Source organism: Moschus berezovskii, chromosome 16 (assembly GCF_049115385.1).
Source record: "Moschus berezovskii isolate FMDL1 chromosome 16, NW_MosBer_1.0, whole genome shotgun sequence".
NCBI classification, from domain to species: Eukaryota; Metazoa; Chordata; class Mammalia; order Artiodactyla; family Moschidae; genus Moschus; species Moschus berezovskii.
The window spans coordinates 57240195-57266769 of record NC_142475.1 but is presented as its reverse complement, the minus strand read 5'-3'; the positions used below and the strand labels follow the sequence as shown (position 1 = coordinate 57266769).

The following is a 26575-nucleotide window of genomic DNA, read 5'->3' as shown; positions in this document are numbered from 1 at the left end:
CAGGTCTCTGTCTTGTCTCTGTGTCCCTTACACCTGGACGTGGTCCTCTTTACTAGTCTTCTTACCAAACTGGCAGTTGGGCCTCAGACTCATCCACAATAGTTGAGTCTTGTGAGGGTGGCAGAGACTGTTGTAAAAGGAAGCAGATGTTGTGGAATTCCTTTGAGGTATCCTAGTGTCTTCTCTTTTCCACCTCAGCTTCCCTGGAGTTCTCATAGACTTGGCTGCTGTAGACGTGCTGGGTGGCGTCTTCATCATCATCAGGCCGGTGTGTGGATCCTGGCCCCCCTGTGCCATAAACATGGCATGAGTCGGGAGGGGACTTAGCTTTGTTGGCTTCACAATCTGCCTATTTCAGAAAGACCTAGAGCCTTCTTTCCATACATTAATTCATCTTTCTACTCAGTGAGGTGGATTGAATTCCTATAGTGTGAACCAGATGCATGTGTTCTGTGTCTCCGTGTTTACCCTAGTGAATCTTGAGTGAAATTAGATGAATACAAGTAGAAATTTCTTGAACGATTAAAGTTTAGGGGAACAAAAGGAAGACAAATTCAAGGCTCTTGGTTTTCTAAGCTTAACTCTGCCATTTATTGTTAAATGATGGGAAAAGCACTAAAACAATTGATTTGCAAAATATTCTGTTAATAACCCCCGTTCCAATACACTGCAACAGGGAGGGGATAGTGGCCTCCCCAGAGGAACCTGTATGTCCTTTCAGGAGCAGACGAGGGTGGAGGCTCTGAAGGAGAATGGAGCTTTCATCCGTTGAGCCCACACTCATGCCTCTCTCTCCCCAGAGACTAGTGTAATTCCCGAGGCTGCATTTCCCACCCAGGGCCTTCCTCATGCAGCCTGACCACAGCATGGCCTTCAGAGAGCAGACAGCCACATTGGCGGTCCTGAATATAATTGGCCATTATTCTTAACCTTTTGAGATTCTAAAGGTTACTCACACTGGCTGCTTTTCTTTGCAGCATGGGAAGGGAGAAAGTATTCTTTTTTGTTTTTTTTTGTTTGCTTATTTCTAGGATTTTCGATCAGGTGGGTATACTACAGAATATCCAACTTAGAAAAGCTGGATTCTGTAACCTCCCAAGTGGTTATTCATTTTTGTGACAAGTGAGAAAGTTGAAACTGGTCTCCTTAGAATATAATAAAATAATTACTCCATTGATGGAATAATCATAAATTAGACTCTAAATTCCATGAGAGTAGAGCCCCCCCACCCACACAGCCCCCGTTCACACCTTTATATTCTCAGTTCACTTCAGTCCCTCAGTCGCGACTGAGTCACTCTTTGTGCCCCCATGGACTGTAGCACACCAGGCTTCCCTGTCCTTCACTGTCTTGCAGAGATTGGTCAGACTCATGCCCATTGAGTCAGTGATGCCATCCAACTATCTCATCCTCTGTCGTCCCCTTCTCCTCCCGCCTTCAATCTTTCCCAGCATCAGGGTCTTTTCCAGTGAGTCAGTTCTTCTCATTAGGTGGCCAAAGTATTGGAGTTTCAGCTTCAGCATCAGAATATCATTTATGTTCTCAGCACCTAGTATGATGGCCAGCACATAGTTAGTCCTTAATTAATATCAATATTCTCAAGACTTGAGTTTTTTTTTAAATTGCCAACTGTGGAGGACCCACCCCAAACTCCTCCTATGTGCTATGTTGTTTTTCATCACTTAGCAGTTTATATCTAACTTGTTAGCAGTGTTGTTCAGTCTTCACTTAGTATACGTCTGTTTCTCAGATGATAGTAGACATTTCAGGAAAAACGCCGTGTATCTTCGTCAGTCTATAGTCTCACTGGCACATTGTAAGCTCTTAGTGAATGTTTACTGGACTAGACAACCCTGCACAGAGATCTGGTAAGTTTTCCTAATGAAGGTTACCATTGATCCTTTCCAAGCCAATTGCTCTAATCATCCCATGGAAAGAGTATAATAGCTGGCATTTGAAAAAAAGATCATCCCTTCATCAATTCTCGTCTTCTAGGGTTAGGAGGGCAATTGCAGGTTACAGAGGTGGAAGGCTGATTCTGTGTAACTCCTGAAAATCACAGAATCAGGTATTATAAATCTGATCTGAGTGTAACACTTTCAAGAAGAATGTAACATTTAATGAGAAACTGCTCTCCATGAGGTGTACCATCTTACATGCTGTGCCATCTGGTTCTCACAGCCACTCAGAGGTATTGTGGTCCTGTTGTGAGAACTTAAGGTGTGGGGAATTGTGTCTTTTCCCAAGTCAAAGGGTGGAGAGAGGGTGCAGATGGGGATTCACGACTCAGGGCCTGTGTTCTGTCTTGAGCAGCCGCTGCTGGATTGAGACCAGGCTGTGCGAGCTGGCAGGGTCAGGTCCGCTCACCTTTCAGGAAAGTGCTGCAGGCTGCTCCCCTTGGAGGTGCAGTGAGGGAGGTCAGATCACCTCTGGGGTCCCTTCAGTGTAGCCATTCTCTGGTTATAAGCTGCCTTAAATAGGGAAACAGAAACTAAAGACCATTAAGACGAATGGGATGGGGTTAGGACTTTAAAAAAAAATAAGGCATTATTATATGTATTGGCAAAAAATTGAACCAGCATTTTCACTTTAGGAATTTCCGAGCATCTGTATCTCTAAAAAAGGCTTGTCATGCCTTTAGAACTCAAAAATGTAATTTTTAATGATTTCCTTGAAATACATTTGTGGTAACAAATGTTCTTTTTGTATAGAACTTGCTGGTTATATCTGACCCATTTGGTTTATTTATTTTAATTTTCATTTAACATTTAGTATCTGAGGCCATTATTTCCAGAATAAAAGATTTAAAGAAGTCCTATCAGCTGCCTATTTAAACAAAAAAGAGATGAAACCTGTTCTTTTAATCCTGCCACAACTGGTGCTTTTTTTGAGAAACTATATATTTCAGTCCTTAGAATACTCCGTGTTCTTCAGATTATGTTTACTAAAATGAAGGTATTCCAGTGCAGTTTTAGGCCCAAGAAAAACTCAGTTTATGATATATGTTAAAATTATTTTTATTAAATATTTACCCATTATAAAAGTGGGCATATTAGTATGCGCATTATAAAAGTGTTTCCTCTTAGCCCAGGCAAGAAAGCCTGATAATGTAAAAGTATTTTCTTGTCCAAATGTGCCTATTGAAATTCGACTGATTTTTCTCAAGGTGAATTGGTGAAGATATTTAATCAGTTATAATGTCATCTGAATCAACTGTTCTTCATCAGCGTCACCGTCACAAATATTCCCTGAGCATGTGTCATTGAGAGGAACCTCTGTTAGCAAATAAATCTAATGGTGAGAACAGTATTATCACTAAAGCATGTAGAACTCACAGTGGCCATGTGAATAGCAGAGGTTAACCATCTCTGTGAACCCTGGTCTGCTAAGAATAACTCAAAGAATGCAGTGCAGTTCAACATAGTTAGCTTTTTTCTAAAAAGGAAGAAAATGGATAATGGATGTGTTTTCAACCATTTGAGTATAAATTGGGGCTTTCTGCTCCACTTTTAACTTAGTAAAATCAGACGTAATTACAGTAACTTCTCGTCTCTTTTTTGAGGACAGGAAGCATCTTTTTCCCAAAATGACATTGATTCATTATTTATGTCCAAATAATTAAATAACTGACAAATAATTAGTATAACCCAGAATCTATTCAATGAGAACACTTTAACAATTCAAAATGTTGGTGTCATTACACAGGACATGTTTGATGCTTCCTGGCGGAGTCCAATTTACATGTGAATCTCTAAAGCGAAATCCATTTTGATGAATGGATTTAGGCTCCACATACAAAGAAAGCACAAAGTACAGAGGGCCCTCCATATCTGCAGGTTTGGCATCTGTGCGTTCAACCAACTACTAATGGAAAAAAATTTTTTTTATTCCAGAAATTTCTAAAATTGAAGTAAAACTTGAATTTGCCATATGCAGTCAATTATTTAAATAGTATTTACATTTCATTAGGTATTATAAATAATCCAGAGATGATTTAAGGTACAAGGGTGGGGTGGGCAGGTGATACGCAGATACTGTACCAACTTATAGAGGAGCTTGAGCACCTGTGGGTTTTGGATCCGAGGGGGTCCTGGAACTAGCCCCTTGTGGCTACTGAGGGCCGACTGTTCCCCAGACACTCAGTGTGGTCGCTTTATTTACCGTCTCTGAAGTCTTGTGCATTTCCATCCTGTCACCTGACATTTGCAGGTTAGCAGCCACCCCTCTGACTCTCTGTAGGGTCCCTTCCTGTTCCTCACCATGGCACCCACAGCTTGGTGGAGGCTGAGGTGCGGCCCCCAGGGCCCAGATTGAGGGAACCCAGTGCCCAGGATCACGTGCATCCGTCTTCGTTCCCTGCCTTCACACAGTAGGCATGGCTCACTTCCCCATGAGGAACTGAACTCCAGTTCACCTCCATCACAGCCGCTTCAGGGAAGACACTGGTCCTCCTGCATCTCAGGAAACATTCTCGTCCACCTCCTGCGTCCAGCTGGTGCTGTGATGATGTCCTCTCAAAGAGCCCACACCTTCCACACCTAGCAATTAGCTGTTTGTATGTTTTCTCATGTCTGACTTCTCACAAACCTTAAATCTGTGTTATTCTTGTTCCTACCACCTCATATATAGTAGTCCCTCAGTAAACCCTGGTTGTTGAGATGGATGGACAGATGGACAGACAGATGATTGTCATTGCCTCCTTAGTCTCGCCTTTGCTTGTGGTCCTGCCCTCTTCCTGGGTCCTTCCCTTAAATAATGTGTTTCTCATATTACTTCTAGTCTGTACTTTCTGGCATCTAAAGCCTGATTGATACTACTGCTCGGCCATCCCTGGAGCGTGAGAACTAGTTTAGAAGTTTAGGATAAAGTTGAGATTCTTCTGACTGGTGTCTGAAGACTTTCTTGAGAGCATCTTTTAATCCCCTGCCCTTTCTACATTATCATTTTATGTCCATTGATCCCCCTATTGCAGTTCCTTAAACATAGCAGGCCTTGAACTGTGTGGCTTTGTACGTGCTCTTGGTTCCCTTCGAATGCCTTTTCTTGTTCTGTCCCTACCAGTTCTTGTTACTGTTTGTTCTTCAGTGGTGAAGCCTTCCTGGTCCTCATCAGGCACGGGCAGCAGCATCCTGGGTGCCCTGAAACCTACCTCACAGTCCACTTACTTGTCTTTGTGCCCCATAGACTGGATTTCTTCAGGGTAGGAACTACATCATTTTTTAAAACATTAGTTTGCCCAGAGCCTATCATGAGGCCTGACATTTTGGAGCTACTAAATAAACATATGAGGATGACTTTTACTAATGCCAACTAACTTTGTCATTCCATGTGTCATGCGCACTGTTAAACATACTTCATGAAATAAAGTTAAAGCCAATTGTAGCAAACATTTAGTGAACTAATAAATATGAAAGAGAATGCAGTTTAATTCAAAGAATATTATTCTGAGATGTAAAATACTCAGTTTCTAATTCCCCTTATTGTCTACATCACGTTTTTTGTGTAAACTAACCTTTTTAGTTTCTTCATCTGCAAAATGCAGGTGATGGTATTTTACCTGTAAATCAGCAGGATGGACCAGATGCTGTTCTAACCTCTTTTCCAACTTTAAAATTCTGTTAATTGGTTGTTTTCTGAAACTGACTTGCTTTCCACTGTCACCTTAAACATGTTCTTTAAATAAGAAACTATTTTCATCAAATGGAAATCTTGATACTGAAAAGAGGGTCACAGAATAAACAAAGCAAGCATTCTAATGAGAGAAACAAACTAAAGACGAGTGGCTATGAATCTTTCGAATTCTGAAACAAATTTTGAAAAATAATTTTAAAAATGAGATCTTTTTTCAAATGCAAGCTCACCTCTCAAGATGCATAAACTAAAAATTGTCTTAGGAATTTTAATCATATAATTTTTTCCCTCATTTCATTTTAATTGTGTCAGCCATCTATTCATAGGAGGTATTTACCGTTCACTAGCATCCCTTGCTATCTTAATGTTGTGTGATCAGTCTAAGCTTCTGAGCCTGAGCTGATGGGTTAATCACCTTTAAACATACATACGGTGGAGCGTTCTCGATGAAGGTGTACGAGTTCATCAGACTATGAAAGCTCTTTCAGGTACTTGATATGCTCTGATTATGCAGCTGTATGATGTTTACTGAACAGAATGTGGAATTGTCCTCAAACCACCCCATCTCGTGTGGCAGTGCCAGCTTGAGCACAGTGCGGGGTGACTGGCACATGAAGGGATTTGTGTGTGTGAGAGGAGGAAATGCAGGCTCCTTGAGGCTGCAGGGGTGTAGGGAGTAGCAGAGCCAGGTCCGTCTAACCAGAGCACCCAGCCCTCTTCCCTGCAGGCCCTCTCCATGGACAATTTGATGTGCAGTGGGGCACGCTGCTGCCCCAGTCCCCACAGCACTGCCAAGTGGAGTCCTCACCCGGACAGTAGGAAGGAAAGGCATCCTGGCCTGCACTGTGCCAGGACAGGCACCTGTCCCATGGCCTGTGGGCTGGAAAAGGGTTGAACTGAGATTCAATGCCAGGTTCCCTAACCCGGAGTCTGAAGTTTTATTCATAGTATTCTAACTTGTGTAATGTTATGACCTAGAAAGAAGGGGAAATAAATGAGGAAAGAGTAGAAGCACCAGAGCTGGTGACCCAGTCATAACTGTGTGTCAGCACCTCCCTAGCCATGGGCCTTCCAAGTCGATGGCCTATCTTACTGACTGCAGAAGCTCCCGAGCTTTCTCGATGCTTCTTTGTGAGCTCATCAACTTCAGTCCGCAGGTCAGAAGTTACTGCTTTAATTTATTATATGTTTAGAAGGATGTACCTGAAGCAGATGGTCTCACTTGGAAACCATCAGAGAAGTATAGAATAGTACTCTTCTGTCTTCTAGTATTTTTCTGATCTGTAATGACAGAAAAACAGAGTACTCTTCAACTTCTAGAAGTTGATGGAAGAAAAGGAAGCTGCCATTGTTGGGTATTTACAGAATATGTTAGTGTGGTGGGCACTGTACCCTTTATCATCTTGTTTAGTCCTCACTTCATCCCTGTGAAGTGATCTCCAGGCAGTTTAGAGAAGATGACTAATTTTTCCCAAATCACACTTCTAGTTAGTGATAAACCCACATGCCCTTACTTCCTCACAAGCACGTTTCTCAGCTCTTTGCATGGATCTATCATTTCCGGAAAACACCACAGTGAGTTAACACTTCCAAGTGGCATGCCACTGGTCAGGACAGAGCTGGAATGTAAAGCCAGGCAGTCTGGCTTGAGAGCCACACTCTTAGCCATGACCCAGTGCTTTCTGGACGAGCCAGTTTCATCTAGTTTAAAACTCTGTATTTGCAAACAGAGAAATTATCAAATGAATGGGAAAATTATTTCATCACTTTAGATATAAAGGTTGTTATATGAAACTTTTTAGAGCGAGCCGGTCCATGACTGAGTAAGTTACTGGTGTTACTACTTCTTTTGCAACTAGTGTTTCCTCGTGGGACTTCTTAAGTTGGTTAACCTAACCCAGGTTTGAAGAGTCACAGAGACAGTTTGAACGGGAGAAACCTGAACTTTGTGTTGTACATGCAGGCCACCTTTTCTGCCTGTTCTCTCGATCAGGCTCACTAAAGCTGTAGAAGAGGAAACTTGTCTCCAGAAAACACTACACAGACAGTGTCTGTCTGTAAAATGGCGCCGCAGGGAACACTGTTTCTCCATCTGCCCGAAGAAAAAACCCTTCTGAAGTTTAGTCAGCTAGGAACATCAGTGAAAGCCTTTAGGGAACAACCAAATATTTCTTGTTTAAAGGCTCAGTGAAGACACATTCCTCATTCTTCTCAGAGCTCACCTGAAGTTTTAATTATGTGACTAGTCTGGGAGTTTGAGTGCAATGTGAGTTGTACTGACGCAAATTTTCCCGTTGCAGTGACTGCTGGTATAATTTTTTGACAGTTAACTAATCTCTAAACTGTTTCAATTATCTTGTTTTCCATAGCGAGAAATTTAATTAAAACAGTACAGATTGTGAAAAGGTTATTTATGAAAATGCATTTTAAATGTGAATTGAAAAGCCTAGGGACACCTTTTTATTTTAGATAAAAAAGATGAAGGTTCTATAATTTTTTTATCTCCATTTTACCAGAAGCAAGAGTAAGTGCAGTGTGCAATTTACTTGAAATGTCTATCAGGTGCTTCATAAGTCTGTCTCTTTCCTAAACTGCTTGAAAAGTTGACCTATTTTAGAAATGCAATACTTTAGGAAATAATTTCAGATTTTAAACTTATGAATATGAAGGGATTTTGTTTTTCCTTCTTACTTTAAGCAAAAACAACCCCAGAAAAGTGCTTTGTTCATGGAGCAGGGGACTCTGAAATGACAGTGTCTCTGAGGCCTGGAAAGCAGATCCTGCCTCCCTAATGAGGAAAGTTATCTGAGCTAGCATGATGGATGCATCCTAGCCCTCAGGTGGGTTAGTCCTGAGGCACTAGATTAGTCCTCTGTTACAATGGATTTCCTACAGGAACCTGCCATCTTAGTGTTATTGTTTTCTTGAGCCTTTAATCAGCTTGCATAGAGCTCAGTCCTGCCTGCAAGTAGATCCTAGTCTACAGAGGACCTGTTGAAGCCTTTCACAATCCCCTGTATGCGCCAGGGGCTCCCTCTCTGTTATTTGGATCCATGTATGTACAACCTATTTAGGGTACTCATCTTGGTCACTCTTTTACTTGTTAGTTTTCCCATTTTATTTTAAGCTGATGATAGGGCCATGCCTTTTTATCCACAGAGCCCCTCATTGAGTAAGTAATCAGTGTTTGATTTCTTGACATGGAAACACGGCACAGTGACTCTTCAGGATAAGAACACCTGCAGTTGACTTACATGAGTATTTAGGGGGACATCTAGAGATATCCTCATAGTGTGACATTATCTTGGGGAGTTCATCAGGGTACAGGGTCTAACCCTCAGTACAGAGTCAGACAGTGTATCACAGTGGTTAAAAGCAAGGTTGGGAACCAGACTAACTAGTTTCAATTCCTTGCTGTGTGACCTTAAGCAAGTTGCTTAACTACTTTATACTTCAATTCCTAATCTGTAAATGGAAATATTAGTGCTTATCACATAGGACTGTTAGGAATTATTCAATGCTGTTCACACCCACCAGGAAGATTAAAGTTAAAACAATCAAGTGTTAACTGGATTGAGGTGCTGTAGGAATTCTTACCCACTGCTGTGGGAATGTCAGTCCAAACAACTATGTTGGAAAAGGGTTTGGTGGTTTGGTACCACATGTTAAAGCTAAAAACAGGCCTTCTTCCCAAGGCACAGCGGTTCTGCTCTGGGAACCACAACGGAGACTCTTAAGACTTATGTAAGAGATGTGTAGGCAAAACTAAAAAAGCCTTTTCAACTAGGGTGGATAAGGATGTGATAGTACAGTCATATAGGCAAGCTTTCAGGCCGCCAGAAGGAAACAGTGGTTGCTGCCTGCAGCACAGTGGACGGATCTCATGAGCATGAAGCTGATTGAAAGAAACCAGGCCCAGAGGGGTTGCCACGCTGATTCCGTCTTTATGAAGCTCAAGAGCAAGTAAACCTCACCAGTGGTGTTGAAAGTCGGGATGGCTTTCCTTCTGGGGGTGGTAGTAACAGGGTGAGCCCACGGGGAGCGTCCAGGGTCGAGATGTTCCCTTTCTTGATCTGGGTGCTGATTACACAGCTGTGCTCACTGAGCTTTGCACCTGGGGTGTGTACCTTCCTATGACTTACATTATGCATGAATAAAGAGTTGAAAACATGATCAGTTTGTGTATTAAAAACATTGTACTAGACAGACCAGATACTCTTGTTTATAACAGAACAGCACATCTTTCATCAAGCAGATTTGTTCAAGCTGGACAAACCTCGAGCACATCTGATCCCTCTGCTGTTAGACCAGATGATAATCTGAAGGTTTCTGGGTGAGTCTACAAGCTGAGCAAGGAGTAATCGTAATACTAACCTTATGAAATTCTGATAGGGATATTTTCATTGTGGAGCCATCTCTGCACTGTGAATCAGGTGTACGTCTTGGTGGGTCAGGAGCCCTTTCCCCTTCCACCATGGGATTAGAGGCATCTGGGGCCTCTCTCCTGGCCAGTCATGCCACGACCCGTGGAAGAATGAGAGAACTCATGTAAACCCTTCCCTACCAGTCAGTCACCATTCAGGAAGTGTTTACTGAAGTCTTTCTTGTGCCAGGCCCTGGGGACACTAGTAGACAAGGTCGGTGAAGCCCCTGTTCTCAGGGAGACTGCATTTCTAGTCGACGATATAGGTAATAATCAAATACGTTGGATATTTGATAGTAATTGGGGTTCCTCATCGGAATAGCAGAACATAGAAAATGACGTGCATGATTATTTCCTTAGCTTTGTGGGGGTGGTACCAACAACCGCTGCTCTGCATGCTCAGGAGAGAAGTGAGCCCACTTCATACACAGTGGACGCTGTGAGCACCAGGCTTCACTCTCTGGTGGAACCCTGGTTGAGAAAGGCTATGAGGGCACCACTGAGTTCCTGAGAAGCTGAGTTGAGCCTCAGAAGAAACACAGAGTTTGAGAGGGTTAAGTAGTTGGAGTCCACAGCCCCCCATGTTTGGGTGTAGGAGGCTGATAAATCCCCTCAACCGTGAATGGGAACCCAGAAAAGCTGTCCTCCCAGAGGAAGGCTGCTTGTCGTCATGGCCCTGTGTGGGGTGCAGTGAAGCTGGGACTGCGACTCCTCCTGTCCTGCACCAAGAGCAAGTGTAATTCTCTCTAGAAAAACACAACAGTGTGGGCCTTCAGTTATTTCTCTCGTTCTTCATATATAATTGCAATTAATCAAAAATTATAGGCACGTAAGATGAGGAACCAGTAAAAACAGAGCATAATAGATGCATAAAGCAGACACAAACTTTATGTTCTTTATAATCATGGAATTAAAAAGATAAAATTGATGATTTAAGCAGAGAATTGGAAAATATAGAAAACAGATACTCTAGAATTGAAAAATATAAAAAATAATGAAATTGTTTTAGTTCCAGGTTAGACACAGATAAGGGAAGAAATAGTGTATTGGAATTTAAATCAATGAAATAGATAAAAACCTGGACAGCCCTGAAGATCGCATGAGGCACCAGAGCCTCCAGTGGCGCTTCACTTGAAGTCCCAGAGGCCCCCCGAGACATGGCTCCTGCACTTCCCTCCCTGGCTCACCCCACATTGACCTTTCCATCTGCCGTTCCTTCTGGAAGTGCCGGTAGCACCACCAGCAAAATAAAAAATCCACAGAAGCAGCTTCTCAGTTCTTTCGCATTTGTAGTCTTTTCTGTGAGGACTCCTGGCACCTCTCCAAGATCTCCAGCATCCCCGCTCTCTCCCTGTGTCCCTGAGGACTGAGGTGTGTCATGTTCCTCTCTGGAATAGAAGCTGCTCGAGGACAGAGGTGCTTGTTTTGTTCTGTTTGTTCAATACAGTATCCCCAAGGGCTCAGAGCAGTAGGCATTCAACAAATGTCAGCCTCCTGGGGAAAATGGAAAAATTGACATAAAAATCCTTACCAGAGGTACATAATGGTGGGCTTAATAAAATTGAGTTACCCCCTTTTCTCATCGTTGTGGGATTTTTTGGTTTAATTTTCTATTTGGTTTAGTTTTCTCTTTGTGGAATTTCTGAGTTAACCTCTTTTTTATTTTCTGTATTATATTACATTGTATTCCTGTCAAATCTAAATAAATCTAGCTCTATCTCAGTGAGAGACTTAAACAGAGGAGGGAAGACATTCTATGAATAATTTATAGAGACCTGTTTTTAAAAGCTGTGGCCAGATGTGCATAGAATTACAACTACTCTTGGTCAGCCACTCTTTTATCTAAAAATCACAGTAGTAGTTAATACTTGTATTTGCAGAATGAAGATGTAGACATCACAGTTTAGACAATATTTTAAGAAATTATCACATTCACCGAAAGAAAGCTACCTGGGTAGCTCTGATGTTTCTTCTGGCCTAATAGCTTGAGAGTGTTAACAGGAATTAGTCTTCAGTCCAGGGGGTCCCAAAGAGTTGAACATGACTGAGCAACTAACACTTCACTGTTACTTCTGTAGAACAGATTCTTGGAAGTAGAATACCTGGGTCAGAAAGCATGGACATTTTACGTTTTAATAAATACTAAAAAATTATCTTCATAAACTTACGTCAGTGTGTCACTTTCATTAACATGTATTGCTCATCTACCCTGGATATTATCATTGTTCTGCCAGTCAAGTGACTGAAAAGTGGTATCTCACTTTAAGTTGCATTTCTTCAGTTATCAGTGAAGGTGGATGTCTTTTCAGATGTGTTTTTAGGCCATTTGTATTTATTTTTCTGTGGACTACTTGTTCATATTATCTACACAGAGAGAACAAAACAGTGCCCTTTGCCTCCAAACCTGCGCTCCTCCTGCCCAGCACAGAGGTGACCCATGAGCAGTCGGAGGTGAAGGTCCTCGGGTTTGCCATATGCTCAGTGTCTGTCACAAGGCTCTTCTTACTTTTTTTAACTGTACCTGTGCCTAAGGGGTGTATCCCCCATAGATTATAAGTGTGACCATACTTTATAATTCATACCCCAGGATGCCTTTAGGCACGTAAACATTTCCTAGAGTTAGTTTGGCAGGTCGTGGATTGTTGCCTTTTGTTATTCTCATACATTTTTCTTTCTAGATAAACTTTAGAATGCAGTTGTCACAGCCCCACCTCATCCCCACCTTCACCAATAAGAGACTCTGATGAAACTCTATCCAGTTGTATTAAATTTATGTGTATGTGTTTTTGAATAGACTTGATATCTTTATGACATTTAGTATTTATCTAGGTCTTACCTTATATCCTTCAGTAAAATTTTGTAATTTTACTTTTTTTGTTAAATTTTTTGCCAGCTATTATGAATGAGATCATTTTCCATTTCTGTTTTTAAAAGATTATGGTTAGTAGTGTTAAGAACAGGATTTTCTAGGTGGCTCAGTGGGTAGAGAATCCGCCTACAGTGCAAGAGATGCAGGTTTGATCCCTGGGTCAGGAAGATCCCCTGGAGAAGGAAACGACAACCCACTCTCCCATGGACAGAGGAGCCTGCTGGTCTACATACAGTCCATAGGGTTGCAAAGAGCCAGACTCAACTGAAGTGACTGAGCACATCCAGACGCAGTATAAGAACGCTGTTGATATTTACATGTCTAGAGATCTCTATCTTGTATTCTGCCGCCTTCTTAAATTCTCCTTTTAGGATTCTGTTCTTGTTTTCTTTTCCTCTCTGGGTTTTCTTCCTCCGCCTGCTGTTCAAGCATCTCTACCTGGAAGTCCCAAGAATACCTAAAGCTCAGAATAAAACTAAATTAAGTGAAAGTTAAAATAATCTCTTGATACACTTAGGTTCAGAATTGCTGCTACTAGCCCATGAAACAGGCTTCCTTGGTGGCTCAGATGGCAAAGAATCTGCCTACAGTGCAGGAGACCTGGGTTCGATCCCTGGGTTGGGAAGATGCCCTTGAAGAGGGCATGGCAACCCACTCCAGTATTCTTGTTGAGAATCCCTATGGACAGAGGAGCCTGGCAGGCTACAGTCCATGGAGTCACAAAGAGGCGGCCATGACTGAGCGACTTAGCACAAACACAGACCACGAAGCACCTTTGTATAAATTAGAAGAATTTCTCCTAGCACTTCATTCCTGGTGCGATTGTCATAATTAATGGACTCATTTGGAATATGACACGTTACTGCAGAAAAATGTGATAATAAGTATTTGCAGCCCTCCAGTGTCTCCCTTCGGAGAAGGCAATGGCAAGCCACTCCAGTACTCTTGCCTAGAAAATCCCATGGATGGAGGAGCCTGGTAGGCTGCAGTCCGTGGGGTTGCTAAGGGTCGGACACGACTGAGCGACTTCACTTTCACTTTCACACATTGGAGAAGGAAATGGCAACCCATTCCAGTGTTCTTGCCTGGAGAATCCCAGGGATGGGGGAGCCTGGTGGGCTTCCGTCTATGGGGTCACACAGAGTCGGACACGACTGAAGTGACTTAGCAGTAGCAGACTGGAACCAGGTTTATTGGGCAAGAGCTGCGCCAGACAGCCTTCATGTGTATTTCTTGGGTTAGTTTCTCCTACAACCACTGGAAACAGCCAGGGGATGAATTAAGATTGCAAAATTGAGGTGGAAGGAGGGCAGGTGATTGCCCCAAAGCCTCAGAGGCAGAGCTGGAATCAGAACACAGGTGTCAGACTCCAGAGACTGCGATGAAGGGGTTGTGTGAGTCTAGAAGCTGCGTAATGTATTCCTCACAGCCATAGATCAACACGTGGGGATGCAGCTTGATTGTTGAATTAATGATGTCTTATTTAAATGATTATAGGGGACAGATTCTTATTTAGAGTTGTTATTAAAAGTGTGGTTTTGTCCTTAATTATAAAATAACTTGGCTATGTGATGTGTTCACGGTCATTGGTGATACTCAACAAGGATATTACTATTATTCAGAACCTCAGCCAAAATGAATTTTTCAAAAGAATATTCTTAGCTAATGTGTGTGTTTGATAAACTCCAAATAATCATAAGCCTAGATTTAAATAATCTTTTAACACTGTGCTTTATATGAAAACTTTGTACATTTTGAAATGACCAGGTTTCACCCTAATTATAGTGAGGTGGTGTATAGTTACCATAATTGTCTCCTTTTAAAAGGACCCAAAACCTAAGCATTATTTTTAAATCACTTTTGTAAATTCTCTGTTTAAAATGGGTTTTCCCATCTTAAATTTTATGCTTGATTTTACTTGTGACAGAAATAGAATTAAATAGGTCATGCTGTTTTCTTTATCCTAGAACATCTTTTCTCTTCAAAGCAAGATTTCTTGATATCAGGTCATATGTCTGTGGTTTTCAGGTTGGGAATGGCAGATGAAGGATCTTTACCTGTGTTAGAACATGTTTTGCCTACTGTGGCCCCCCTGACGCCTACCAAGTGTCCAGGTCACCCTGTCACCTCCATTTAGACGTCTTCCTTATCAAAGATGAAAGTGCAGAAGTGGATCTTAACAAATAAGTCTCTTGAATGCTGCAAGAATGTGTATCAGCATACTTTTATTTCTTGTCCATCTTTGTTCACTCTTTTTTAAAAAGTGTTTATGGATTTACTCTCAGTTTTCTGGGTCTGTGTTTCTGCACTTGGGCTATCTCTAGTTGCGGCTAGTTGGGACTCCTCTTTGGTTGTGGCGTGTGGGCTTCTCCTTGCAGTCGCTTTTCTCATGTGGAGCACAGGCTCCAGGGCCCATGGGCTCAGTAGGTACAGCTTTGAGCTCCTTCCTCATTTTAACCATTTGTTGATCCTTTGCTGGCTGATCACGCCAGCTTTTCTCAGCCAATGATCTCATCTCTATCTTGCAGTAAAATAGCAGGTATCAACAAGAATCCAATCCACTCCCTCCCAGAAGCCACATTTATCCACATTCACACTCATTTTTCCTCCTTTTCTTGGTTACAATCTGCTTCATGCTTTCCCTGTATTTTTCAAGTCCTGTCCATTGAACAAATAATGCTTGTAATGGAAGAGGCTACACCACCGTGGACAAATCGAGCTGTGAAATCATCATGAAAGAAATCTCGTGAGAGTTGCATTTTTAATCTTTTTAAATCGTCAGTGTTAAATACGGAAGTCAATTATTCAATGACCTAAACAGTTTGAAAATTCAAATAGACTAACATTGTATTAGGGCTTCCCTAGTGGCTCAGATAGTAAAGAATCAGCCTACAATGTGGAAGACCCAGGTTCAGTCCCTGGGTCGAGTAGGTCCCCTGATGAAGGGAATGGCAACCCACTCCAGTATTCTTGCCTGGAGAATCCCATGGACAGAGGAGCCTGGCGGGCTACAGTCCATGGGGTTGGAAAGAATCGGACATGACTGGGCGACTAACACACACACAGCCTTGTATTAATACTATCTCAGAATAATTGAGCAAGGAATGAATGACATAACTAAGTTTAAAATAGTCTGTTACTTTACATTTCAGTTAAGAAAATTCCAGTCATTTACAGGAGTTTAAAGAATCTTGATTCTTTAAATAAGCATAGAGTTCTGCATAGGTGAAGCCATATTCTCTTAAAGCTGCTAACGGTTATGGAAGCAGCAGTCAGCTCTACATTTTGCCAAACCACACGCTCAAGGCAGTGACCTAGTTGCATGCCCAGTCCTCCAGATTGACCCCTCCTCCTCCATGCCCACATCATTTCCATAGAGATTCCTGAAGTGCAGAATCAAAACCCACACCCTGTACCTTGTCCGCACATGGTCTGTATATGGGCATCTCAGGCTCATTGCTCCCCACCTGCGTTTGTACCACAGCTTGCCCTCCTGACCCTGGATGAGAAGGGGTCTTATGTGTGTACCTCCATTGTTTTGCACCTACTATTCATTCTGCCTGATTTTTAATAAGTCTTCCCAGCTGCTTTTGCTTTTCTCTGCTTTCATCACTTCTGGGACACTTTATTCCCCTCTGCCTTTTGGGTTGTTCTGTGCTACCCCGATGCTTCCTTTTGCCATAACAGCTGGCGTGTTGCCTGATGGTTCTCTCTCTAGTCACCTGTCATCTCTGCCAGAGTCCTCACTAGACCAGGACACCCCTTTCCCTCTCTTGTGTCCAGCAGGAGTGCCAGCCACAGGGTAGGGGCTAAAGGGAGGAGGTAGTGTTGTTGGGTGGTGGTTGTTGTTTTTCTTTTAATGTAGTAAAAATTACTTTTTTGTTAAGAATGATAGTTGCTTTCTTAATTTCTGAATTTATTAATTCACCAGAATTGTAATATCTCATTTTGCTACTTATAACTAAAATCATCTCAATTTTTGTTTTGTATTGTTATTTGTTTGAATCTTATCTGATATGTTTCTCCTCCTTGCATTGGTCGTTGGAAGAGCATAGCTATATTAGCAACTCACTTTCAGCTACTGCAAGAGACATTGTGGCTTTCCAGTATGTTCCAAGGATATTTTTGACTTTTATTCTTCCTCTGACATTATTTAATGAGTATTCCTTTTATATTTATCTGTTTTCCAAATTCTGAACACATACCGCTTCAATAAATACTCAATTTCTCCTTTTTGAAAAAACATTAAAAAATCTCAGGTGATCATGTACAAATTGTATAAGCCTACTCCTCTAAAGACGGTGTCATCCCTTTGAATTTGTCTCACACAAATTCATGAGACATGAATCACACAAATTCATGAGAATGACGGTGTCATCCCTGTGAATTTATCTCACACAATTAAATGCATTTTTAACTTGCTATTTAGATAGTTTTGCTTTTCTAAAATAAATTGAGTTAACGGTATTTAGATGCTTCTTCAAAGAGAATAGCCACTGTCATCACTCTAAAATCTTGTCTAAAATCAGTGACAATAAAACACAGAAGCCCATCTGTCTCCAAATCTTTTCTCTTAACCCTTGACCACATTTCTCCACTGCAAGAGATCTGTGGTAATCATTAAATTGATTATCATTGATAATACTGATGTTGGAAAAATTGTTAGATTATATCCTGGCTCTTTTAAATGTTAACTAAATATCAATAAATGCAAAGTCACTGTAATTGATTACCCCCAGAAACTTAGAAGTCAGTTGTAGAGCAGGATTCACACTTTTCATGGATATAAATGTCATTGAGCAGCGTATGTAATTTGATCTTACAGAATGATCATTTCTCTGGACATTTTTTACTTCCAAAATTGCTTTGAAAGAACCATCGTGTGCTTGTTGTCACATCTGCACAGTGTCCTCAGAATGTCCCTGCAGAACCAGGAGGATGGCTTTAGCCCTGTCACACTGTCTTTCTGTTGCTGAGCTGTGGCTATTCTTCACCAGTTCATCTATCCTGGATGCGCAATCATTATCAGATGTATGATTTGCAGATATTTCCTCCCACACTGTGGATGGTTCCTAATGTCGTTTGACAGAGAAGTTTTTAATTTTGATGGAGTCCATTTTGCCTCCGTTTGTTGGTTGTTTTGCTTCTGTTAGCATATCTAAGAAACTGATAACTAAGATGGCAAAGACTGACTGCTCTTGAACCTCACTCGTGAAATTTTCATTCGAGTTATACTTTGCACTAAAGGAACTTCTTTGAATTCTTTTCTGTATTCTCTATTTTGATGAGGCATTGTTCTCATACCCTTCTTTAGTTTTTTCCATGCAGTCTGTCTTTTAGTTCCTTGAATACACTTCAGATAACTGATCTATGTCTAGCAAGTGCACTGTCTCTTTTTCTGCAGGGACAGTTTCTATGACTACTTTTTTCCTTGTTTATGGACTGTACTTTTGCATTTCTCTGTACATTGCATATTTTCGTTTGTTTAAAACTGAACGTTTAATAAATAATATTTCCATGTAGGAATCAAATTCTCCACATTTTGGGCTAGGACTTTAGTTACTTTTCCAAACTTATATTGTGAAGTCGGTATTTATCCTGTATTGCCAGGGAAGTGTCTTCTCTGTAAATGTAGTGCTCAGCTGATGACTGGATGGAGATTTTATCAAATGGTTAGGAACTAAGTCCCTCATCTTTGCCAAGAGCCTGTGAGTACATGTTGGAGTATCTCTTCACCACTCAGCCAGTCAGTTTACAACTAACTCTGGCTTATCCTTGACTTTCCTTCTTACGCTGAACCTCAAGGACAGACGAGGAGAGCGCTCAGGACCTTCTCAGGTCTGTCCTGGGCAGCTATGTGACATGGTACCTAATTCCAGAACTGTGTCAGAGCTTTGCACTCGCATTCCTCTGCTTTTCCTTGTAGCCTGTTGTTTGCACCAGTTTCCTCCACACCTCAAGAAGCTGAGATCATAAACAGTTGCCCCTAGTTATTTTCTCAGAGATCCTCAGGGAGAAGGCTTTGTGCACTGGATGAGCTCCAAGTCGGGTCCGATAAAGAGAGTCCTCTGGGAATGGGGTTTGGAAAGCACTTCACCCTGCCTGCCCCCTCTAGTGGCCTCAGGCCTGCTCCTTTCCTGCTTGATTGATTGGGGCTCCTACAGAGCTGGGGTGAGGGAAGGGAATAGAACAGGTTAAAACATCAGAACTCACCATTCTTTCCAAGATGCAGCCAATTTTTAAAAAATAAATGCTCCCTAGATCTCCAAGCCTGTGGTTAATTTCCACAGTTCTAAAAATGTTCATTCTGACAGTTTTGCCAGTTTCTCCTTGCTTTTTCAGAGGGAATTTTTGGAGGTACTTTTATCATTTTCACTAATATGAAAATTTTATATTTTTCTTTACATTATAATTAGATATAGAATTCAGTGGCAGCTGAATTAATAAGATTCACTGAAAGCAGAATGCTTCTTTCTTTCCAGAAACTTCTCTGAACTTTTTGTCCTTCTGTTGTATTTTAGGACTACGATGATGGATATGGCACTGCTTATGATGAACAGAGTTATGATTCCTATGATAACAGCTATAGCGCCCCAACCCAAAGGTAAGTGTCACTCTTTCTGAACAGACCCCACAGCAGACACTTGTGCTGTCCACATTTTATACCCTCTGGGAACAGGATGCTGATTGGCCAGTGAGGGTGATCTGACTTGGCCTTTGTTTTGTTTTAATCGGAGAAACTCTGTCTGTCCTACCAACTAGCATGTATTGCACTCAAATTTACTGTAGTGCTAAAGCAATACGTCTTGGAAAATAAAGTTTGAAACTTTATTTTCTCTAAAAATTTAGCTTAAACGTTCAATATATTCTAAGGAAGAACAGTGTGTGCTAGGTGTGTGGCTCTCAAGTTCAGAGGCTCCAAATTATCTTAGAAACGTGTGACTGTCCCTGCTTCGTCAGTACAGGGGATGGGAGTGATGGAAGTTTTGTTCAGCGTTCATAAATCATTTCTGCTTCTTAGCAACAGTGCTCTTGTTTTCTAACAACTTCAGATTCCTGTTTGTGAAAACTGAGTTAGTTCTGATTTGTTTTCTGAAGAAGTATTCACTTAGAAACAAGTGTTATCAGAGGGGAAACACAGCTTTATAGTCATGGCATAGTAGACCTTGATGTTTATTAGTGTATGAAATCTGTGTATTCTGTTCAGAATCTTTTCCTAAATCCTGAGAAGCCTCTTGCTTTATGCTTAAAACTCTTAAGTGGAAGACAAAGATAGATATACACAAGCCAAAATGCTGGCTGTATCAAGCATACATTTCAATAAATATGGACTACATGGGTTTTTTAATGAAGCATAAATTCACTCCTGAACTCATGTGGGGCAGGGCAAGCTTTAAGCAGATCGGCATTTGGGTCCTGAGGTGGGCAGGGATATACTTTCTTCTCATTTTGTTCATGCCAGCTTTTTCTCCAGTATAGTGTGTCACAATTAGGTAGCCTCTAAACTTTGACTCCCAGCTGGTCTTCTCTCCAGGAAGCCTTGTGCATGGTGTTTGTATCCTTGAAGGTTTGGACACACCTGGAGTGACTTGCACACAGTAGACAGCAGACAAGACTACGTGTTTCCCCAGTGTTCCGGCAATTTTATGAAGTATGAGGGGCTGTTCCCATTATATAGAAGAAGAAAAGAGGCGCAGAGCATAAGTTTAAGTAATTAGTCAAGAATCATACGTGGAGTATGATCCTGTACTCACACGTCTCATTTAATCTGAATAGTAGCACAGGAGTTAACACGTCTGTCATATGCATGATGAAACTGAGGTTCAGAGAAGTAAATAACTAATGCAGAGTGTGAAGCAGACTTGGAGAGCTTGAAGTCTGCCCATATTAAACTGTGATAACATAGTAATATGATTGATCACAAGCATTCATTCCTGTGGTCATTTATTCAGCCAGTATGTATTAAATGTCCACTACATGTTTTAAATGTAGGCACTGTGCTCAATGTTGGATTACAAAGATTATTGAGACAGAGACCCTCTCCTTGGAAAGTTCACAGGCTAGAATGAAATACAAATATTTAAAAGCAATGTAAAATGGTAACCACATGAGAGTTTGAGAGAAAATAGTGCTAAGGAGACAATGCTGGAGTCTGATTGGGGACACAGGGGGCATTTCACTGAGAAAGTGAAGGGCTTGTAGGGGTCATGAAGGTACGGACACCAAAGGACATTGCCCAAAGCCAAGCACGGCACGGAGCATGTTGTCTGGGCTTGATGGTGTGACACACGGGAGAGAAGGGGCAGGAGGGGGGTGACCACGTCCTCCCAGGCTTGGGGTGCAGGCTCCAGACCGTCGGCAGCACTAGGGAGCCACTGACGAGGTGCAGGTTAGGGAGCGGTGTGTTCACACTTGGGTTTGGAGAATTAACCAGAAGGCCGTGTAGAGGCCAGGTTGGTGGATGGCAGAGACCAGGTAGGTGGCACCTTATAAATTATAAGCCCTTTAAACATCAGGGAAGACTCACTTAAAAGGAACATCTTACTGATAGCCCAGTCACGTTCTTGGTCACAATCTTTTCAGTGCTACAACTCATCTTACTGAAATAGGCATCAGACCTTTTAAAGAAAGAAGACTGGTTTATAAAAATTAGGTAAACTTGCCTAAGATCATGCATCTTACAAGCTAAGGGCCCGACTTTGCACCTTGGTCTGTCTGTCTTCCTCTTCAGCAATTACTGTAAATCATGATGAAGCGGCTACATTACGGAATAGGATGAAGAAGTGTTTTCAGGAGCTGTGTTAGTTTGCTAGTTACCATAACAAAATGCCACAGACTATTTTAAACAACAGATACTTACTATCTCAGGGTCGTAGAGGCTGAAAGTCTAAGATCAGGGTGTTAGCAGGTCTGGTTTCTTCTGAGGCTCCCTCCTTGACGTGTAGCTGGCGCTGTCATGCTGGTCTTCACATGGTGTCTCCTCTGTGGGCATATCCCTGCTGCCTCCTTGTACCCAGATTTCCTCTCTTACAGTGACACCAGTCAAATTGACCCAGAGAAGGCCTCCTTTGACCTCATCACCTCTTTAAAGGTCCTGTGTCTAAATACACATTATAGGTACTGGGGTAGGGCTTCAATTTATGATTCTGGGTGGACAGGTCAGTTCATAATATGCACATATTAACAGTGGCTTAAGTACAACACTGTAAGTCTCGGAATTAGAAATCTAGTCTGAGCCAGTTAGAGCAAATTTTGAAATCATCCCCCAAATCGAGTAGTGGGTACTGACCAGTATATCTCCATCATTCTCATTGTCAGTACTGAATGTTGGCCGTGTGCTTGGTGTCCTGGACTGTGGGCTTCACAGAGACTCCTGCTCAGTGTACCCTGAAATATTGCAGAATTCAAGTCTAAGCATGTCATTCCTTGCATGCAGGTTCAGAGAGGTTAACTCACCTGTCTTAGCTCATAGAGCTGAGCAGTGGTAGATCCGCATTGATCCCAAGCATTCTCTTTTGTACTCTGCTCTATCATCTTTCAACTTGCCTTTTGTCACGGTTTTGATTTCAGTTGCTTAAACTGATTCATGTTCATATTTCCCATCACTCAGTCATGTCTGACTCCTTTGTGACCCCATGGAATATAGGTCCACCAGGCTCCTCTGTCCATGGGATTATCCCAGCAAGAATACTGGAGTGGGTGCAATTTCCTTCTCCAGCGGATCTTCCCGACCCAGGGATTGAAGATCGAACCCAGGTCTGCTGTGTCTCCCACATTGGCAGGAGGATTCTTCACTTTCATCAAATCTAAGAATTTCATTTATCTTCATACTAATGTTGCAGACTAAAACTAGATGTCTACACTTCATGTGCTCTAATCGTTTTATCACACTTTTGTTGCAGGCAAAAGGTTTCTCTCAGGAGGTTTACAAATTCGGAATTTTCTCTTACCAATTTTCAAATACCTTGTATGAAAATTAGGGTACAAATGAGAGTCCCTACAGAGTTCTAGAAAATTCAGCATGGTTCAGCTATGTTTCCCATCAGTGTTTGTAATGGCCTCGCACTGCAGTGTAAAACAAGTGTTGTTTACCTGACTTCACACACTTAATGAGCGACAAGCTGTCATCTATTTCTGTGAAGAGAAATATGAACTGTTCTTTACAATATTGAAATTATTCTAAAATACATCGGCACAAGAACAGTTACTGATTCATTGCTATGGGCGCCCAGCTCTGGAGTGTATGTGAGGAGTAAAGGAGCAGTGATAAATGGCCTCAGAGCTCAACCTGCACCTGCCCTGTGTGACCAGAGCCTTCTCAGCTAAGTGGGATTAGTTTTCATTTGATGTCTTATTTATAATTCTAACAATAGTCGCAATTTTACAGCATGATGACTGTAGTTAATAATATAGTATTGAGTTTGGGAAATTCGCTAAGAGTAAATTTCAGGTGCTCTCATCACACACACCAAAAGGTAACTATGTGAGGATATCTGCTAGTTATCTTGACTGTATTCAAATTTCAGAATATTTTAGTCTGTGTTTCTGAGTATTTATAAATTCTCTAATATTTTATTCCTCTCATGATCAATTATAAAAATAAGTAGAACAAAAAGGGTTTCCAAAAAGTGCTAATAACCTCCTGAGCATAAGTGGATGACTGCATAGTAACTTTTATTTTCTGGTGGGTTTAATGTTGATGTACTAATTTCCCATAGCAGTTTGTGGTTTGATGGTACTTTCAAGTACTTTTTTTGTTTCATCCTCCACAATCTCTGATTTTCCTGAAAACACTTAGAAATACTGAAAAAAGAAATTAGAAATAATAGTTGCTAGTTTGGGAGAATCTATTAAATCTTGCACTCAGCTGTCTATGTCCTTTATATGCGTTACCTCCAGTTTTCACAATGGCCCTACCTGCTGAGTTTTTCCATGTATAGAAGTTGAAGATGTGATATTTAGCAACTTTCCCAAGAATACACTGCTGAAGAGTACTTAAGCTTAGGTTTTTGTCTGTCTCTGAAAACCATTATCCAGCTAAGAAAAAATTTTAGAATACAAAATTATTGACTTGTTTTTATGACAAAACAACACCTAAGCGATTTTATCCAAATAGGCAGAGTAATGGAGGCTGTCAGGAAGCTCCACGTACTCTAGCTGTGTTTTCAGACGCCAGTTGCAAGGAGAGCAATGAGCCAGAAGTTAATGCTGCTGTCTGCCCTGCTTTCTAGTTTGCCGTTGCTTCTCTTGGCAGCTTTAGCATTGTATGTGCAGTAATGTCGTCTCAGGAGCTGACTTGAGAGGTGTGAATATAATTTGTGATTTTCACTTGGAAATGATGACCTATTGTTCAACGTAGGATGTAGCATTTCAGCATCAGTAAAATCACTGTCTATTGGAAGATAGTGTTGTGCTGTTTCAGGGTTGGCTGTTTTGGACTTTTAAAAACAGTAATGGTTTGGCCTGGATTAACCACACCTTGCAGAATTTTTGTGAAATATGCTTTCACCTAGCCCAGGGTTTTGACTGCTTGCTGCACGAGTGCGGAAGGAATCTCTTTAGCACACAAACTAAGCAGTATAGAGATTGACAACAAACTTCTCACACAGTAAAGTGTGGACATTGACCAAGTAACAGACACACCGACCCAGTTTATACAGTAAAGCTGTAAATATATTCTCAGTCAAGGACCTACGGTAAGAAAAAAAGGAGGGAAGGTTGTAGTAAAAATGAAGCTACAACCTAAAAGGGAAAAGGAGCAGTCTAAGGGCCAAAGTTTTAACATGTACTAGTATTGCTGTTAATTATGCGCGTTGACCTCTAATGCAGTATTGGTTGTCTCAGGGTGAATGTGTTTGTGCACTCACTCATGTGTCCCCTCTGATCTTAATTTTAACTTAAAAGTTAGTTATTCTCGCCCCCTTTTCTTGAGAAAATTGAGACACAAGGAAAGGTTTAGTAAGTGGCCCGAGTCACTTGCTTAGTGACAATGCTGATCTCAGTCCATTTTCTTTCTATCATAGTGTTTCTCAAAGAAGTGCACTTCCCACTGGTGTTTTGCAGCATGGTTTCAGGTGGCACATGGGCAGACACTTTTAGTTTTAATGATTAGATTTTGGTTATTGGGAAAGTATAATTGCCATATCAACCACATGATTTATGAATAGTATTGCTAAAAACTATAGTAAACTTACCTAAGTTAAAATAAAACCTATTATACAGAGAATAATACTAAGTCATTCACAGGATGTTGATGCCAGACATCCTGAAAGTGGTCCAGGAAGGGCTGATGTTGGGCAGACACTGCCCATAGCACTTTTTTTTTCAAGATTCATTAACACATTTTCAAGGAGTACTTATCAAGTATTAGCTAGTACATTAAATGCTCTCATGTCTATCATTTTATTTAATTCCCAATAACATCTGTAAGATTGTTAGTTTTACAAAGGAAACTAATGTTCTGAGAACTTGAGCTTGACCAAAGTCACAAAACTATGAATTAACAGTCAGGCCTCATATCCAGTTCTCTTTAAGATCAAGCCCATATTCTTTTGCTTAACCTGAAATCAACTAAGGGAAAAAAAAGTCCCTTCGTATGTAGAAAATGCCAGAACTCTGAAGTGGCCGCGTGGAGTCTTCACGCATGTGCTCCATGGCAGGATGGAAGCAGCAGCAGGGTACAGGCGTGCTAATGGCAGTAAATCAAGTGCCGCCGTCGGTGCAGTCTTTCATGTTCTTGAGAACATGTGAGATTTATCACCGAGGGCTGTGGGATAATGGTGGTGTGTGAAAACAGAGTCCACTGGGGAGATGTACTACATCATTTGGATTTAGCACTGCCATCTGCTTAATAGCATCGAGAAGACGACAGCGGTGCTCATGATCAGCCACTCAGAGCAGTGACAGATGCTGCTGGGCGGGAACGTGCCCGGGTAGAAGTTTCCTCACCTCAGCGTGGGTTCTAAACAGCGGGTTTGTTGGTTATCAGGCCACCAGCTTTACATCTTCACTACCGGATCTTAAGGTCTGTAGATGAAGATCTACTTGGTGAATCTCTTATATTTTCTTTCCCCATGTTTCATATGTTCTTTAAATGGGTTTTATTAGTTTTAGAATAATTTTCCTAACAAATTCTGCCCTCTTTTTAGTGAAAGAAGATGATAGCCCTTTTTGTATTTCTTGACTCTTAAAATGAGTCACATGGTTTTATTAAACAGACTGGAGGGCTCTGAAACCACTCAGACCTTTATTTGAATCCACTGTGTCACTTCCTCAGCTGTAGGTTTATGGCCAAGCTACTTCTTCAAGTCTTCATTTTTCATTTGTCAAATGATGGCGAGAATATTTGACTTGTGAGATTGTGATTAAATGAGATAGCAAAAGTAGTATACAGAGCAGAAGTTTAGTAAACTTGCAGAGATGACATGTACTGGGAGCCACACACTGTTCTCAGCACTCTTCAGCCTTATAAGTAGGTTGTTACTGTTACCCCATTTCATAGATGAGGAAATTGAGGCCCAGAGATGATAGAACTCCCCTGAGGTTGTTGCAGAGTAAGCGCTGGGCTGGCACTGAGCCCTCTGCTGTACTGTGTCTCTGGGTAACTTGTCCTCATCAGTTTAGTTGTCCGATCTAGAAGCTTGTGTAGCATT

The 26575-nt window shown here is 41.4% G+C and overlaps 1 protein-coding gene across 3 annotated transcripts in view; it reads left to right on the top strand.

The window, feature by feature from the left end:
* KHDRBS3 (KH RNA binding domain containing, signal transduction associated 3) overlaps positions 1–26575 on the top strand; it is a 162092-nt gene that overhangs the window by 112152 nt on the left and 23365 nt on the right. For all 3 annotated transcript variants that reach the window (XR_008686709.2, XM_088844846.1, XM_055432116.2), the window contains one exon: positions 19445–19527. Coding sequence is in view for 2 of the 3 variants with exons in the window: in XM_088844846.1 (XP_088700972.1) it covers positions 19445–19527 (83 nt within the window). In the remaining variant the exon portion in view is untranslated. The remainder of the gene's footprint in view (positions 1–19444; positions 19528–26575) is intronic.